Here is a 14,881-nt window from a genome sequence, read left to right on the forward strand (position 1 = left end):
GGGAGCCCAAACAGCAGAAGAAAGGGGAACCTAGACAGAAGGGGTGGCATTTACATCCCTGTATTTTCCTCTTGCAGCAGCTGAAGGCCAGCAGGAGAGAGAGGAGAAGCTGGCTTTCAGTTGCTGCAGAAGGAAAATACAGGGGACCAGTTCCTGTAACTGCCACCTCCTGTCCAAGTTCTGGGGTTTGGCAAAGAAAAGATGTAATCTACCCATTGCCTCCCCATGATCGAGGTAGATCATGATTGATGGGTTGCCGATCCCCACTCTAAGGCTACGTTCACACTAGCTCTGTTAACAGGCATTAAACAGGTGTTTGGGAAGCGTTTTTAACGCCCCTCAAACGCCTATGAAAATTCTACACATGGCAGCACACAGTGCTGTTCACACTGAAGTGTTAGCGTTGTGGCAAAATTGACGCCTCATGTCAGGAGGAGTTGAAACCTCCCATTCAAGTCTATGGTGATGCTCCTCAAATGCCTGGCAGGAGTTTGCATAGCGTTACTACCATTAAACTTCATTGTAGGCGTTTGTGGTGCGGTTTTAACGCTTGGCAAACGCCTATCAAACGCCTCAAAAATGCTCATAGGGTGTTTGGGGAGACTTAAAAAGGCTTCCCAAACACCTGTCTAATGCCTGTCAAACGCTATAGGGGCACTATCTCTAAAATCACACAGTGCACACAATTTCAGAGGCAAAAGATGTTTATTACCAACATATTCAGGGATTACCTGTTACTTTTAAACGGAGAAGCAACATTGGTAAACCTATATAAGATCGGTCTTGTCCACTTAGTATTTCTTTGTTGTAAACATAAGCTCCAGAAACCACTGTGCTGATGTAACTCCAGCACCTCCAGTCTGTAGAAAGATTACGCTCAGTCAGGGTTGGTGGGTCTACATTTTGCTCAGATCACCAGCAAGTCATATTTATAATAGGCCGGAATCTGCTGTGGATAATCAGCTTTTCTATCAAACAGCATAGTAATAGCAGAATGCTGACACAGAGAAGGAATTATACCTATGGATTATTTACTGCACAGCATTTTGCTTTGCCTGGAGTTCACCTTTATGTGCTCAACAGATTTCAATGACAGTTCTTCATCAGCAGATGTGAAATGACCATCTCGGGGATAAGTTGTGTTTCAGTTAACCCCCATTTTTGATCCATGACTAAAAATTGTGAAATGGTTGTCTGATAAATACCAAAAAAAAGTCAATGTGTACCCACTAAGAGTGAAGGCAGCCACTGTCCTTGGCTCATCAATTCACTAGTTTGATCACAGAGGTCTTCATCGTCAGTGTTCACGACAGTTGTTCTTAGTGAATTGATTGGCTGGTTCGCTACCAATATCTTCCGCGTTTAATATGGCTGCCTATATATGTGATGAAGGAACAAATGTTCCTATGTTAAAGACCAGATAATAAATCATAATGGACTCTGGCAGCAGCAGATATCTGGCACAGAAAACTATTCTGTAGGTGTAGCACTTAGTGGTTCTATGGAGTTATAATGCTCCCCCAGTCCATAGGCATGTCGCATATATCTGAAAAAAAAAATTAAATGTTTATGATCATAACGTGCATAGTATATACATAATATTCTCTTGGGACCCTCAGATTCCTCTTGTATTGAATTGTATTGTAGCTGTGCTGTCTGCACTCACTTTGTAAAGTGCTGTGCAAACTCCTGGCGCTATATAAATCCTCTATTATAATAAAAAGAATAATAATTCTAGTTTTGCATACATGAACAAGAGCTGCAAGATACCAAATTGAATCAAAAAATTCCCAAAAACTAACCAATCCTTCAAAACTACTTGTAGCAGGGTCAACAATTACCAAGTACTCCAAATTTGTGTATGTTTTTGTGAGTAAAGTATATCTAGCTGTGATCTTCTGATTAACATATAGTTATACTGTAAGCTGAGCAGTGTATAACGATTTTCATAGTATACATTTTGATTGTTGCATTATATATTTTAAGGTAGGATCCTGCACAGACACACTTGCGCACACACACACAAACAGTGTTTCACTGGGAGGTTTCTGAAAGTATACTGACACCAACCATTCATAATTTTGAAAAAGATTAATGATAAATTATCCTAGAAAAAGAAGACAAGGCAGGTTACAGCAAACAAAAATATTTTAAAGGAACAACCACACTGAAAGACACAAACAAGGATATTCAAATTCAAACAATTTAAATCCAAATCTTAAAAGAAAAATTAAATAAAAATAAATTAATATATATATTTTATTTTTATGGGTTTTTTTTTCAATTTATTTCCATTCATAACTAAAGGACATAAGACAGTCTAGTTCATGGCAAAACATGAAACAAAGGAGACTGTAATATACAAACATAACCACAAGGTGACAGCAGAGTACTGCCAGTTAGCACAGCATTCCCATACCATTGATCAGTCTGTTCTGCAGCTTTTCTGTAGGTTAGTCATTGCTGCACTTGACATTTAAATAAAAATAGGTTTTTGAGTCAATTTTGTTATTTTTTAGCTTATGAGTTTTAAAGTGGATACAGTAATTGCGCAGAAGTAGTTTTTCGTGACTTTCTCACTCTAACTCAACGTCTTCACATGAAGCGAGTCACATGCCCCTCTACATCTGTAAAGCATTTATTTCAGATATTTCCTTCAGCTTCTGACACTAAACATAGCATAGCAATGGGGAGTTAAAGCCCATCTCCATGGAAAGTAAAATTGCTCCCTTGTAGTGAGGCTTCGCTTAAATCTAGGTGGGGAGGGTGGCAAAAATTACACACCCAATTCTCTGTTCCTCTGCCAGCTGACACTCTCCTCTACTCCCATAGCAGTGGATTGTCACCCAGCATCCTCATGTCCAATGCAAGGCAATGGGCTCTACATTGGCCTTGATGACATCAGAAGACCTGCGACCAATGAAGCATAGGGGAGAAGAAGCTGTAGGGTGATACAGCCTGTTGGGAGTAAAGGATTGGGTAAGTAGAATGGCTTTTTGCAGCCCCCTAGGCTTAAATGATCAGAAAATACTCTCAGTGCAGGGGCAGCTCCACTGCAAAGGAGAATGCTTTCTTTCCCCAGAGTTCAGCTTCAAGGAAAGTTATGTGCATGCTGGGAAGAGGTTGGGCGAGGGGGATTCAAACAAACCTGTTGCTTTGATCTGAATGGGGGGAAATAGTAGGTGTGCTGTAATGCTAGCTGCAAGCCTGTCATACTGACTCTCTGTTTTCATCACTTTCTAAGTCACTGACCACAAAGTATACAGTCAGAACAGTTTATTTCCATATTGTTATAGGTCAGAAAGTACTGAATACAGTGGGGTGTGCATGATAGCCAGGCAAATAGTATTTTCAGTAGAATATAGTCAGTGACAATTTTCAAAATTTCTTTTGTGATGTTTCCCTCACTTTTGTGTCGGATTCATTGGTCTTGGATATTTAGTGTCACTTAACTGAAGAAGCCACAAGTTGTATGTATTTGGCACTGTACAGTATTTATAGGCAAAACGATAGTGTCAGTTTTAGTCTTCATTGAAAGTGACTGCATTAATAGGACTTTGTCCCATGAAACTTAGACTATGCCAGTTTTCCTGTCTGGAGATTTCCGATTGAAGGATGGTTTATTATTCAAACAGTACATACTACTATAAGCAAAGTGGCAGGCTGCTAGATCTGAATAGAAGGTCTCCGAAGTTCACATATAGGATAATGTTACACCCATATTTAGGATGTAACATGTCCCTAAGCACCTGCTTCCCACCCCAGAACCCCCCCCCCTTCCCATGTCAGCATGTGGGGGTTCCTCTCCTTCACAGCCGCTGTCACGTTTAAAATCAATGTGGCTGTGCGGGGCTTCACCTGAAATCTATGGATTGTGGCTTTCCAGTTGAAAATGAATACATAAATGCACATTTTGCTAAATATGTGCATTTAATAATTTTTTTCTTAGAGGTGAACTTAGCCTTCAAGCACGTCTTTATCTTCAAGGTTTCCCATTACCCTCAAACCCAATGAATATATTCTTCAAACAAATGTCAGCTCTTCTTATTTCAGTAAAAGTCACTGAACAATAATCATCTATTTTCCCGCTGAGCACAAATAACACAGCATTTTTGTGGGCTGGGTACCAGCTTGATTTTGCTAAATTACTCAATCCACTCCTCTGTCCTCATCTCCAAAGCATAAATAGATATTAAAGGACTTGTAGTCCCAAGCCAAGAGCTGGGGGGGGATTACATAGAGAACACAGAAGCGTGCAGAGGACATAGGATACCTCTGACATTCTGACAAGATTAGTAGGTTTTACTTCAAGGTCATTAATAGCTAGTTATAAATTGGCCAACAGGATACTTACACTACAGTGATTGGTGTCCCCATGTACTCCTCACCAATAAAAATAGGGGAGGAGTCTGCTTGGATGACTTCTATACGGGTCTTCAGGATGTGAGACAAAGCCCTGAGCTATAAACAGAAAACAGGTTACAAAATGTGATCATCCCAAAAATCATATTTGAGACAGCAAAACACAAACACAAACACACACACACGTTATAATTAGTACTTCTGTCCTTTCATTTTCACATACTAAAAGGGAAAGCTCAGATTGTGTATAGAGATGTAATAACAACTTGTAAAACGTGTGTGATATAATGTGTACGACAATCAAAGGGCTCATTATCAACACCTGGAAAAGCCCTATATACCCCAATCCTCACATGATTCCACAGAGCTGGTATGTAAAAGGACCATCTTTGGACATACTAAGGTATAGTGTCAGATGGTTGGCCAAGAATGAGCAGACAGACGTAGCACTGGAATGCAATTCAGTTTATTAGGAATGGACCTCCAGATTATTTACTTCATCCTATTTTTTTTCAAATTTACATTGTATACTAAAATATTCAGGATAGCACCCTTCGTCAATTTGGATGTGCAAATCTTTGCAAGTATTTTGATCTTCAAATACATTTAAAATGCATCAATACTTTCATCAATGAAAAGGACAGGGTTCCTTGACAACTTGACTTTAACCACTTTCCCTCCACAGGATTTTCCCCCCTTCCTGACCAGGCCATTTTTTGCGTTATGGCGCTGCATTATTTTAACTGACAATTGCGCGGTCATGCAATGCCACACCCAGATGAAATTTACATCCTTTTTTCCCCACAAATTGAGCTTCCTTTCAGTGGTATTTGATTACCTCTGCGTTTTTTATTTTTTGTGCTAAAAGCAAAAAAAGGCTGACAATTTTGAGAAAAAAAAAACAATATTTTGGACAAAATGTATTCTGCTCCATGTCTTTGCTAAAAAAAAATCCCAATACGTGTAAATTAATTCGTTTACGTGAAAGTTATAGCATTTTCAAATGGCGGTATAGATATTGGGATTTTTTTTCCTACTAATAATGGCGGCGATCAGCAACTTTTAGCAGGGCTGCGGCGGGCATTCTGACACTGGGGGGGGGAACTAACTTGGTGTCACTGACATCCCCAGTGACAACAATACAGTGATCAGTGCTAAAAAAAACATCACTGACACTGTACTAATGACACTGGGCAAGAAGGGGTTAATGTGAGGGGCAATCAAAGGGTTAACTGTGTGTAGGGAGTGTGTTACTAGGGGGCGGGGGGTGTGTGCTTCACTGTAAGCACACTGATCGGGATGGCTGTGCTGTGCACAGCCATCCTGAGCAGTGTGCCCGAGCTGACAGGGAGGAAGGCTGTAAACAAAACAGTCTTCCACCCTGTTGGTGATTGTCGGTAATCACCGGCCGGGAGATGCGAATGGTGCCGCACATAGGGCTCGTGCGCTCCCCCTACTCGGAAATGCGAAATCACATATATATATATACACGTGATTTTGCGCACCCGTGCTGCCGTATAGCAGTATATTTGCTATATGGCTGCGGGTAAGCGGTTTAAAAAAAAAAAAAAATTTACCTACTGGTAATTATACTAGATTGTATATCGCTCTGATCAGTACACACATAACAAATACCCTAAGGCCCCATTCACATTTGCAAATGGGCTGTTACTGAATATATGCGCAAGAGCCTTCAGGGTTCCCAGCGAGCAGCTGTGGGTGGCAGCCCTATTGAAAGCAATTGGAGGCTGACAGATCCCACAGCCAACTGCAGCTGCTTGCTTGTAATTGCAAATGGAAACTGTCTGCATCCAAGGTCAATCATCGCAGGTAATCTCTGCACCAGCGATTACATGTGAGTAGCCATGATTAGCTGCTGGAGCCATCAGCCTTCCTTTGCTTTCAATAGGGCGGCCGCCCACAGCTAATCGCTGAGGACCCCAGCTGGATCTCCCACATGTAATCAACAATGGCCCCATTCACAAGCGTGAATGGGGCCTTACTGACAATTATCAGGATACATATAAAATGTCTGAACATCTAATATAAATGCTCAAACAACCACATTTTAGAGTATACAAATGGCGATCCATTTTTATACCCTACACCCTGATATTTACCACATGCAGAGTTGATATATGAATGTTAATGAATACCAAAACAATACTCTATATACTGTACATGTGGACTGCCTCTGGAATTAATTCTTTGTGGTAATACGGTTATCTGCTCACGGGGGCAGTTGGTAATGGGATATTCATGGAGTCGGTCCTTAGCACTGTAATATAAAGGGGCAATGTGATATAAAGGGACCGCACTGTGAAGGGACCCTTTACATTACAGTGCCCCTTGCAGTCATGCCCCTAATTACAGTGCCCCCTATATATTCAGCAAAGAGATGGCCCAATCCAGTAGAGACATCTCAATCCTGCAGAGAGACATCCCCATATAGGAAAGAGACAGCACAAACCAGCAAAGAGACATCCCAATCCACCCCTGTGCAGCTGTTCCGGTGTGCTGACTGGTGAAGGCGAGAGGCCGTCGCTGTTCCTTCAGTTTGGCTGTATCTGCAGTGGCCGGCCTGGAAGGTGTGTGTCCCCTGCAGGAGCTTCCTGCAGGTCACTGGAGCCATCTCTCCCGCATTCTTCTACATCTCCTGCAGGCCCTACATAGTGGGAGGTGAGCGGCGGCAGCAGTTTGTGGCAGCTCTGTCTGGACCACAGTCGCTGTTTACCACCCGCTGTGTGGCCCGGTCATCAACAGGCCGCTCTTATTAGGACATGCAGCAGAATGGCCCCAGCCCGCCAGGCAAATGTCTGGTGTGCCCTATGGCCAGTCCGGGCCTCAGGGCTTAATCTTGAGCCCCGTTTGTGTCTACGGACACACACACAGTGTGGTTCGGCCCTGCCCTGCTCTCTCCTCACAGGCTGTGATTGAGACCAAAAGGAGCCAATGGCTCCTGCTGCAGCCTCTATGTTTGTAGAGAAGAGAAAAAGAAAGAGCGGAGAGAGCCACTGCTCTTGGGCAAAGTGCTGGTTTGAGATTGCGCTCAAGTAAGTATAAGGAGAGGCTGGCGGGGGGGGGTCCTGTGCACAGATTAGTTTTCCTTAGTAGAAAAGTGCAGGATTACAAAATAACAGAGGACACAGCGGAACACCGATCGCTGTATGGGACCTCTGTGTGAGGTCCCGATCATGTGATCACTGATTGGCCAATCAGTGATCACATGAACAGGTGTAAGCAAGATGTCACTTCTGACATTATTGCTTACTACGTGTGAAATCTGTGAATGATCACAGAGATCACATGGTACAAGGCTATTCACAACAGCCTTGCACCATGTGACAAGCTGTGACCAATCACAGCTCACACAGCATTTCTCAATAGCTGCAAGAATGCAGCCAGAGAGAAGGAGAAATGATTGCTTTTACAGCCTTTATGGGTGTAAAAGCAATCAGTGTAAAAAAAAAAAAAATCTTCATCACCCTCCACAAGTAGTACAGTGTCACTATGGTGACACTGTACTGCTAGGGTGACAGTATGTTAAAAACAAAAAAAATGTAAAAAAAAAAAAAAATGTTTTAAAAATTATAATTTTTGGTTATTAACTAATTTGAGTTTTTTTTTTTTTTTTTTTACTAAAAAGATAACTGAATAAATTGTGGCCAAGATTTATGAAGAAAGATTATTACACTTTTTCAAAATTTTTGGACTTTTTCGTTTATATAGCAAAAAAAATAAAAATCCCAGTGGTGAATAAACACCACCAAAATAAAGTTTTATCTGTCTCAAAAAAATGCTAAAAAATTCATATGGGTAGTGTTGCATGACCCAAAATGTGACAGCGCTGAAAGCTGAAAATTGACCTGGACAGGAAGGGGGTGAAAGTGTCCGGACATGAAGTGGTTAAGGTAAAAAACGTTCTACCTTTACAACCACTTTAATCAAACACAACAATATTGATTTCTGCTGCATTTCATTCACATTCTGCCTACTAGCACGTGTAAGGAGTAGGCTACAATCAAGGCAAGGTGAGAACTGTCATAGTTGCCAGTGTGCTTATTAAATGGCTGGTGTCACAGCTGATCACATGAGCAACACCAGGGTACCTGCAGATCTAAATAGAGACCAAGATGGCGCCTTCCTTGGTGGATGGGAGGGTTTAATTCTGCTTTCTGGTTTAAGGTTGGGCAACCCTATCCTGATAATTTGTTACAAATGGGCATTTTTGCTCAACAACAAAAAGGTTGATTCTTACCTCCAACTGTCCGCCCCATGCTGGTGTGTTTGCAATTTCACTGCAGTACTTCTCAAACTCATCTGTGTAAGAAAATGTGACACAATTATACTAAACTGTCATTCAAACTAAGAGGATGAAGTGAACCCCTATCCAAAGAATAACACTGCTAGAAACTAAATCCAATCACTGGTATGACACTTAAAGTGGAACTTCATTCTCTCAATCAGCATCGACTATTTTTAAACCTTATGCTGCTAACATTAGTAAATAGATAGGAAAGTATATTATATTTACTGGTTTTAAAGTTTTCCTACACTTCTTCAGTCACTTCCTAGTTGTCAGGCCCAGGCAAATGATGTCATACATCCCAGGAGTCTTCAGGAGGCGTTCTCTGCTAAGTACACCATCCTGCCTGCATGTCTGAGCTAAGGGCAGATGGATTCCAGGAAGCAAATGTTACAGGAATAATCTGCACTTACGCAGGATGGTCACAGCCAAAAATGCTACAGGGTGTTTTCAAAGATTTTCTCCATTAAAAAAAACAAACAATCACCCACTTCCCACATCCTGGAAGGCTTTTTGCTTAATGTAAGTGGTGAAGCAAGTTATAGTCACTTAGGTCCAACATCCTGATCCCTCATTGGCGCCATTTCTGGGTACAGGGGACTGCTAATCCAGCTGGACCCTGAGAGAACCCTGGTGCTGGACAGCCAATAGGAATGGACGTGGAAACCTGAATACTGCCATTGCCTATCTGCAAAAACCTTTTTCTGTGCAACCCTAAGAGCAGACTGAACACCTCAACCCTCCAGAAGTGAAACATGAAAACTTTTAGAGCTTTAGCTATTCAAATTTAATTGACCCCGGCAGCAGATGGGTGAATACTGAATATGCATACAGCCACTGGATGAGGGGATTGGAACATTTGCAATTAGATGATATAGAACAATTTATTCCTAGATAAATCCATGTCACCATCAGAATTCACCTTGACTCCACAGCACTTTAGGGAGTTAAAAAAACAGAAGCATAGAAGAGCCCAACATATCCCAAGCTAATAAAGCTGCCATAAAGGATAAAGTGAACCTCTGAAAGGTGAGCATTGAATGTGTTAGAAAATTCAGGGCAATTCAATTACATTTTAAAGGATAGGTTCACCTTTGGAACACGTTACACTCATATTTAGGGTCCACTGGGAGAGCCTACTCACCCTCCCCCCCCTTCACTGTTGCAGCAGATGGGTTACTCTCCCCTGCAGCTGCTGTCATTCATTAACAGCAATCTGTGAATGAATAAACAGTCCCGTCTGTCACCACAGCAGATGAACCTGTAGTTTCTAAGGACCATGCAACAAGCTGATCAGCACACTCATAGTCCATTCACTCTTCCTCCTGCTTTCAACTGAAATCCTGTACAGAGGTAGACGCAATAAAGCTGGAGGGAGAGTGTACAGAAGCCTGACATTGCTCAGTGGATCACAGGTGTCATGCTCCTGTGGGGAGAAATAATAAATGCATATTTTTGCAAATATATGTGCATTTATTATTTTTTTTCCTGAAAGGTGAACTTACAATTCAATCAGTTCTAGTATAGGGAATAAAATGTAAGGCAAGTGTGCCCTCTGCTGGCTATCCACACAAAGTACAATCTATATAGTGGATCAAGACTCAAATATTAGGGAATGGGATGGATTAATAGAGTAATGGAAGGCCTGAAATACTTACCTGTCCTAGGGAAAATGCTGTCCTGGTTTCCCTTCAGTACTATTCAGATAACTAAACGTCCAGGCACTGGGACGGCTCAGCTAAAGACAAAGATCTGAGCGCCTACTAGCAGATGCAGCCAAAGGCCTAGACTTCTGGTCACATAAGCAGAACTCAAGGTAGCCTAGAATATTTTTTTTTCTCCAAGAAAGGTAAGCATAGGATCCCTTGTGTTACTCCTGATTTATCAATTCCAGTAAGGATATAAGTAAAAACTCAAGAATAAAAAAATACATGGAAGACTGCATAGACTTAAGCCGGCCCATAGATGGATCGAAATTCAGCCGGTTCCTGTTGAACTGGCTGAATTTTGATCCACATATGGGCAGGCTGGTTGAACTGTAGTCTACCTATGAATGGATTTCAGTACAACCAGCCTGTCAGGTTTTTTCCCATACGATCACTGCTGCTGGCTGTAGCCACCAGCAGTGATCACTGCATACTGACGACTGGGAAATCTCCCACTGTCAGAACACAATCGTGTGGGTGGAGGGAAACAGGTATCTACCCCCTATCTGACTGGTTGAACATTTCCAGCAGAGCAATGAAGCAACCAGAAAGGTATATAGTCTGCAGTTTTCCTTTTGCTGGTACGTTTTACATACAAGTGATCATCTGCTGAAAGGGGCACTTTAATGCAGCCACCACATGGAAGATTTTCTTTTTGTTTGTTTTCTTTTTTTCTCTTTATTTTGACCTGGTGAGCCTGAAAACAACTAGTTCTGTCCCTCTGTGGCTAAACTGATGTCTCCACTGTATTTATGAAGAGAGCTGTGGCAGCTATTGTTAATCTCCATTACATGGTGTATTGATGGACTTATATATATATATATATATACACACATACAATGAGTGTGTATCCACACAAATAAAAGTCCACAAACATCAGATGAAAACATCAGTGATGTGCAAATCTAAAAAAAAAAACCCCAAAAAACAAGTAAAGTCCAGGAACAAGTGAAAATATTCAATTATCCACCGACTCTGTGAATGTGTCCTGAAGAGACGACCAAGACACTCACGCCCTTTACCACAAATAAAGACGGCCTCTTACCACATATGAAACATCCCCGCCACAGGGATCAGCCAGGCATGGAATTTCTTAGATTGTAAGCTCCAAGGAGCAGGGCCCTCCTAACCCTCTTGTATTGAACTGTATTGTCTCCCGTTATATTGTAAAGCGCGGAGCAAACTGTTGGCGCTATATAATTCCTGTATAATAATAATACTAACAGACTTCCAGACATTCATCAATGGCAACAGCAGGACACCAACGTCCGGTTTCAGTGATTCCAAGGAGCGCACTGACATCACAAGTTAGGCCCCACCCATCATGTTTCACCATCAAACAGTGTCATCAAGGGAACAGGAGCAAACGCTACTGACATCTAATGTAGTTTATATAGGCTCCTATGCAGCTGCCACTGTACAATAAAAAAAGATAACTGGCTGAATTTGTATACCTAGACCCATCGATGGGTCTAGATATATTCATTCCGCCAGCCCTCTTTTTTATGGATGTACAGTGGCATCAGGACATGCTGTATTTTCTTTTACCATAGTAAGTACCTATCTATTGTTTTAAATAAATTGGTGGTTTTACACTATGTGTGGCCTCTGTTCTCCTCCAGGAATAAGGATGCGGCTCTATTTTGCTGATCCTTGGAATCACTGAAACTGGACGTTGGTGTCCTGCTTTTGCCATTGATGAATGTCTGGAGCTCTGTTGATTACATGTCTGGCTGATCCCTGTGGTGGGGATCTTTCACATGTGGTAAGAAGCCAACCTTATATTAGTGAAAGGCACGAGTGCCTTGGTTGTATCTTCAAGTCACATTCACAGAGTTGTTAGATAGTTGAATGTTTTCACTTGTTCCTGGACTTCACTGTTTTTTTGCAGAAGATTTGCAAATGACTGTTTTCACTTGACATTTGTGGACTTTTATTCGTGTGGATGTGCACTCATTTGTGTATATATAGATTCTGATATCCAATATTCCAAAGTTTAGTGGGTGCTGCTCTGTGTATACACTAAGTGCAAAATAATATTTTTGTATTGTTATCGATGGGGTTAGTAAAACACACATAAAAAAAATTATGAAGTTTTTGCTTTTTGTTACGATTACAGGAAGCAACAAGGACAGAGCATGTCTGGCAGGATAAACATGTATTTTCTGTACTTGCTGAAAATATTTGCCTGAAAAAAGAAAACTGCAGCCACTAAATTTTACAACTTGTAAGCTGCAATATATTACATTTTTATTTGTGGCTTAGGTACACTTCAACAGAGGACTCTTCAATGCTCCAGGGCCCAAAACTGTCCACAGGCTTGAGACTTAAAATACATTACCAATCACAAAAGCAATACCTTCATAATGACCCGACGAGATGTGCGGTTAATGGTACTCATGATTCCTAGAGCATTTGTGGCTCTCACAGCCAAAATGCCCTTGCTCAGGATTACTCTAAGAGTCCATTCCCACTAGAATGTGGTGCGGGAAACCCGCGTTCCCTTGCTGTTTCCCATAGCACATTCCAATCTCACTGCCCTTGCAAGAGGGGTCAGTGTAAAGGTAATGATTCAGCAAACGTAGGTCACAAAAGCAGTGCATTTGCCAAAGCACCATGCCATCTGGTTGCAGTGCATTTCAAAAAGTAACGCATGCACTACTTTTGGTGCCATGCAATTTCAGCTTATTCAAAATGAATCAGCTGAAACTGCACAGAACAGCATGTGAATTGCACAGGAGCCGGCACAGCGTTTCTGTGCGATTCCAATGCAGTTCTTAGTATGAATGAGCCCTAATCCTTTTCAAATGATTACTGGTACACACTAGCATGCCAGCACAATTGCAAAAAGACATAGATACTTGGATACATTTTGACACAAATACATCTCACCCTGGGTGTACAAGTCCCCTGTGGCAGAATTGGTTAGGAATGGCAGGAAGTCATCTGCATGGCTCTGCATGTAGTCCGCAGTTTGGTGCCTGAGATTGGAAAGAGTCAGATTCACAGCCCGTTCCTTCAACTGATGTTCAATAGCTCTGTACATGCAGTGACCATCTGATGGGATATGTTTGATCTGCTGTTGTCTCTCTGATAGGATTTGGGCAAGTTTCTGACTTTCCAGGTGCCGAGCTCCAGACAGGTTCTCAATTTCAGCTTCTGCTATACGCTCATCCCTCTCTTTCTCCAAGGCTGCCTTCTTCTCCTGGAAAGCATAAGAAAACCTGGTAGGAAGAACTCCATGGAAAAGTAAAGTTTCCACAATATTTAAGCCCGCTCTGGACACTACATTTGGTCACATATAGAATATTGCTTCAACTGAAAAAGCAATGGCCACTGTGTTTATTTCATAACTCCATCTTAAGGGAGAGAGGAACAAGGAAGCTGCCATTGCTGATTTCTCATTTTACACAAGCTAGATGCCTTGCATGCTGACCCACTGGCTTCAATAACTGTAGTCATAAACCCAGAACATGTATGCAGATAAAAACTTTAGACTCTCAACATATACAGTCAGGTCCATAAATATTGGGACACCAACACAATTCTAACATTTTTGGCTCTATACACCACCACAATGGATTTGAAATGAAACAAACAAGATGTGCTTTAACTGCAGACTGTCAGCTTTAATTTGAGGGTATTTACATCCAAATCAGGTGAACAGTGTAGGAATTACAACAGTTGGCTTATGTTGTAACTTGTTAAGGGACCAAAAGTAATGGGACAGAATAATAATCATAAATCAAACTTTCACTTTTTAATACTTGGTTGCAAATCCTTTGCAGTCAATTACAGCCTGAAGTCTGGAACGTATAGACATCACCAGACGCTGGGTTTCATCCCTGGTGATGCTCTGCCAGGCCTCTACTGCAACTGTCTTCAGTTCCTGCTTGTTCTTGGGGCATTTTCCCTTCAGTTTTGTCTTCAGCAAGTGAAATGCATGCTCAATCGGATTCAGGTCAGGTGATTGACTTGGCCATTGCATAACATTCCACTTCTTTTCCTTAAAAAACTCTTTGGTTGCTTTTGCAGTATGCTTTGGGTCATTGTCCATCTGCACTGTGAAGCGGCGTCCAATGAGTTCTGAAGCATTTGGCTGAATATGAGCAGATAATATTGCCCGAAACACTTCAGAATTCATCCTGCTGCTTTTGTCAGCAGTCACATCATCAATAAATACAAGAGAACCAGTTCCATTGGCAGCCATACATGCCCACGCCATGACACTACCACCACCATGCTTCACTGATGAGGTGGTATGCTTACGATCATGAGCAGTTCCTTTCCTTCTTCATACTCTTCTCTTCCCATCACTCTGGTACAAGTTGATCTTGGTCTCATCTGTCCATAGGATGTTGTTCCAGAACTGTGAAGGCTTTTTTAGATGTCGTTTGGCAAACTCTAATCTGGCCTTCCTGTTTTTGAGGCTCACCAATGGTTTACATCTTGTGGTGAACCCTCTGTATTCACTCTGGTGAAGTCTTCTCTTGTTTGTTGACTTTGA

General features: G+C 41.7%; 1 protein-coding gene across 1 annotated transcript in view; it reads right to left on the reverse strand.

Moving 5' to 3' along the window:
• Positions 1-686: 686 nt before the first annotated feature.
• The window catches only part of OTUD6B (OTU deubiquitinase 6B), a 28,140-nt gene continuing 13,945 nt past the window's right edge, over positions 687-14,881 (reverse strand). Inside the window, exons 4-7 of the mRNA XM_089679684.1 lie at positions 13,267-13,579; positions 8,621-8,682; positions 4,355-4,461; positions 687-1,546 (exon numbers count right to left, since the gene is read on the reverse strand). Coding sequence (XP_089535810.1) covers positions 1,471-1,546; positions 4,355-4,461; positions 8,621-8,682; positions 13,267-13,579 — 558 coding nt within the window. The 3' untranslated portion in view covers positions 687-1,470. The remainder of the gene's footprint in view (positions 1,547-4,354; positions 4,462-8,620; positions 8,683-13,266; positions 13,580-14,881) is intronic.

The sequence above is a fragment of the Staurois parvus genome, unplaced genomic scaffold (assembly GCF_062004578.1).
Source record: "Staurois parvus isolate SC_StPar_1 unplaced genomic scaffold, SC_StPar_1.0 ptg000230l, whole genome shotgun sequence".
Taxonomy (NCBI): domain Eukaryota; kingdom Metazoa; phylum Chordata; class Amphibia; order Anura; family Ranidae; genus Staurois; species Staurois parvus.